We start from the raw sequence: 3,928 nt of genomic DNA, 5'->3' as shown, positions 1-3,928 counted from the left end.
ATATATTATGTAATAAGATGGCTGAATTACATATTGTTGACTTGAAAAAGAAATTGACACCAAGTCTTGATGGGAAATTAGGCGACACTTACAAGGAACTCTGGGTATTTTACTTTGCCAGCAGTAAATCTTCAAATGCAAATTACATCAGCACTGCAACCAATCACAGGGCGTAAATAAATTGCGTCAGAGCCGCTTGGAGCCTATCAGCTGTCACCACGATAGTAGAAAAGCATCGCAGGCGCAGCCTATCTTGTTCAACAGTTGAGAGTTGCCGGAGGTCAGGTACTAGAGAAACCTTAAGGTTTCTACTAAATTCAAAAGGATACCCCATTATTTTTTAAGACACCGCCAGTAGGATATATCAACATGGTGGTGGTAGCAGCAGGGACCGGAGGGCCCCATAAAGTGCTCCTGATTTCCGGCAAACAGACTGGCTCCTCCAGCGGCTCACAGCCAGGCTTCAACCGGGCCATCTCTGTCGTTTTACCGTCATCTGCTAGCACGGCGTCGTCGGATTCCGACTCCAACTCTTCTGCTGGGCCGCCCATACGAAAAAGACAGCGGCTCACACACTTGAGTCCGGAGGAAAAGCAACTTCGCAGGTTAGTTACAGAAAGATATCCTTAATGTACCATTATATCTGGGTTAAAACATTATTTTTAAAGCGTAAACCCGACCATTGTTAAAGAGATTACTACAGAGATACGCCCATAGCTATTGATCTCTGTTGAACAATAGTAACGTCAAACTGATGGCGATTAAATCGCACCGTAACTGAATTAGGTCAATGCTGAATCTCCTAATATTATACGTAGGTCATGTGACGTTACGTTGTTTAAAATTGCCGCATGAAGCCGATAATTTGCTTAACGTTAAACTTCGTATTTCTATGAACTTTGGACTTTGGCCTAACGTTAGCTTGTCAAACTGCTTATCTCAGTGATTTGACTATCAGGACCCGCCTGGGCTCTGCTGTTAGAGCAGGATACTGATATCCTGATATGCCTGCGTGGCAGGAACATGGCCGGTGATTGCGCAGTACTGTGAACTCAATGCATGTCAGAGGGCTTTTTCAGCATCATGGAAAGAATGTGTTAAATTTTTTTCCTCCTATATTTTTTCTTTTTTTTTATTTCTTCAGGAAACTCAAGAACAGAGTCGCTGCTCAGACAGCCAGAGATAGGAAGAAGGCAAAAATGGGGGAGCTGGAACAGCAAGTACTGGAGTTGGAGCTGGAGGTAAATCATCTAAAACAAGGGTGTAGCTGGGGCATACAGGACCCCATTTAACGCCCATTCCACCTCCCAACATGTCATCTGAAGTACAATTCAATAGGGCTGGGCAATATATCGACATATCAATATCGTGATATGAGACTAGATATCGTCTTAGATTTTGGATATTGTGATATGACAGAAGTGTTGTCTTTTACTGGTTTTAAAGGCTGCATTACAGTAAAGTGATGTACATTTCTGAACTTACCAGACTTTTCTAGCTGTTCTATTATTTGCCTTTACCCACTTAGACATTATGTCCACATTACTGATGATTATTTATGATATTAAGGTATTTGGTCAAGAATATCGTGATATCTGATTTTCTCCATATTGCCCAGCCCTACAATTCAAACATATCTCACTCTACATTTCCCCACCCACTCTGTTATTTGGTGCAGTTGCATTTCTAGTGTGTTTGCTTCATGCATCACTTCTCCATAAACGGTTGCAAGTTTCATGTGCAAACATCTGTTCGTTTCTGTCCTGCAGAATCAGAAACTTCACATTGAAAACAGTCTACTTCGGGACAAATCAAATGGCCTAATGACAGAAAATGAGGAACTAAGACAGAGACTTGGGTTGGACACCCTCGACTCAAAAGAGAAGGTACGATTGTAATTCAGACTCATAGGGGAAGCAGGGTGTGTTGGCTTGTGGTAATTGTCTTTTGCGTGGATTCACTTTAATTCACCCTCTGTCCATTTTTCTCCATCTCAGGTTCAGGGTTTGTTGTCCACTGGGAACGACGCAGGTTTAGGGATCGGGTCTTCTGAGTCCGCAGCACTCAGGCTACGTGTGCCTCCGCAGCAGGTGCAGGCCCAGCACTCCCTAAATCTGAAGACTTCTCAATGGATACAAATGGTTCTGACACTGCAGACAATGAGGTAAGTCTCTGATAAAGATGGATCCTTTTATGGGTCTTGAGATTTAAATGTTCTTTCTAAGAAAGCTCCAGAGTCAGGTCATGGGTTACTAGGCTAATCTCTGGTTTTTCTCTCCCCACTCACTAGTCTGATTTGCTCCTGGGCATTCTGGACATCCTTGACCCAGAGCTGTTCCTCAAGTCTTGTGAACAGGAGTGCCAGGAGCCGCAGGTGCTGTTGGTCGGAGGGGGGGACCCAGTACCTGCCACCACACCTGCGACTCTGGGGGCCCCATCAGTTAAGCTGGAGGCCCTTAATGAACTGATCCACTTTGACCACATCTACACGAAGCCCGTGGAGGAGGTGAGCAGCGGGCAGTGCAACGACTTGGAGAGCGACGCAGAGGAGACTTTCGACGAGGCCGCCATCCCCATTCCCGACGTGGTGGTTGAGGAGGAGACCGTCTGCATCAAAGACGAGCCAGAGGAAGTGGTCATCCCCAGCTGTGACCGCCACAGTCAGATGGATGACTTTTTCTCCGGAGCCTCCTCAACTGCCCTCAGCGGCCTGGATAATGAAGCTTGCCTTGCGGACACCTACAGCGACTCCGGATACGAAGGGTCCCCTTCCCCTTTCAGTGACATTTCCTCTTCCCTGTGCTCAGAGAGCACCTGGGATGACATGTTTGCTAATGAACTCTTCCCCCAGCTCATCAGTGTCTAAATTTTTTATATATATATATATATATATATATATATATATATATATATATATATATATATATATATAAAAATGTTTAACAGATAGGTGTAACATAGAACACCATTGAGTCTGCTTGTATATTGGCTAAAGTTAAGCACATAATCTCCTTTTTAATACAGCAGGTCTGTACCATTGGCGATGCTGCCTTGACTTGTGGGAGATGGAGTTCATGACAGCTTATTTTGGCATCATTTAATTACTGCAGAGGATTTAAGATTGATTACAAATCTTTCACTCACTGTTGAAAGATGATGTGGGTGGAATCCAGTATTCCTGTAAATTAATAGGGGGGGATGGGGACCGATCATTTAAATAACTATTTATTTGTGTATTCTGCTTCGGAGTCCTTGTATATCCACATGTAAATGCGCTTTCTTCTAATTTGTTGACGCTCTCCATGTAGTCTACTGCATTAAAAAAACTTTGCATTGCATCTCGTCTCTTTTAGTCATTGCATCTTTTTATACAGGGAGAACAGAACAGTTTTGTTCAACACTCATTATTTTTATTTTAAATACTGTTTAAATATGCAACCTGGGATCATCCTCAATATGCACATGAAGATTTTTAAATTTAAGGATTTAAAAAAAATACTTAAGGAATAGGTAGTGCACGTAAATGTCAATAGGACGTTATGTTTCTTTCATGAACTGCTGCTTTTAGAAACTACTGATTCTGCTGAAAGTAGTTCATCAAACAATTGGTTAAGTCATTGGGGATTTGGGTAATTTAAGATATATATAGATATATAGAGATAGATAGATAGATATATATATATATATATATATATACACACACACACACACACTTGCTGGTTCCAGTTTCTCAAATACTGCTACATATTGTAAACTAAATCTTTGGATTTTGGACTGATGGTTGCACAGAACCAGCAATTTAAAGATGTCATGCTGACCTCAGAAAACACCCATCCCAATTTTCCAGACTATAGCAATGGATGAGGTCCTGGGCTAAACTGAATGTCACAAGATGATTGACAGAGAAAAACAAACATTACACAAAATT

At 42.1% G+C, this 3,928-nt stretch overlaps 1 protein-coding gene across 1 annotated transcript; it reads left to right on the top strand.

The window, feature by feature from the left end:
- Positions 1-245: 245 nt before the first annotated feature.
- Positions 246-3,338, top strand: xbp1 (X-box binding protein 1). The gene is given in 6 exon segments (XM_078251351.1): positions 246-605; positions 1,145-1,241; positions 1,770-1,886; positions 1,998-2,078; positions 2,081-2,164; positions 2,291-3,338. Coding segments are annotated over 6 exon segments (1,191 nt in total). The 5' UTR covers positions 246-369; the 3' UTR covers positions 2,867-3,338.
- The last annotated feature ends 590 nt before the right edge of the window (positions 3,339-3,928 follow it).

The sequence above is a fragment of the Sander vitreus genome, chromosome 5 (assembly GCF_031162955.1).
Source record: "Sander vitreus isolate 19-12246 chromosome 5, sanVit1, whole genome shotgun sequence".
Lineage (NCBI taxonomy): Eukaryota > Metazoa > Chordata > Actinopteri > Perciformes > Percidae > Sander > Sander vitreus.
The sequence above is the reverse complement of the archived record's forward strand: the minus strand, read 5'-3'. Positions and strand labels throughout refer to the sequence as shown.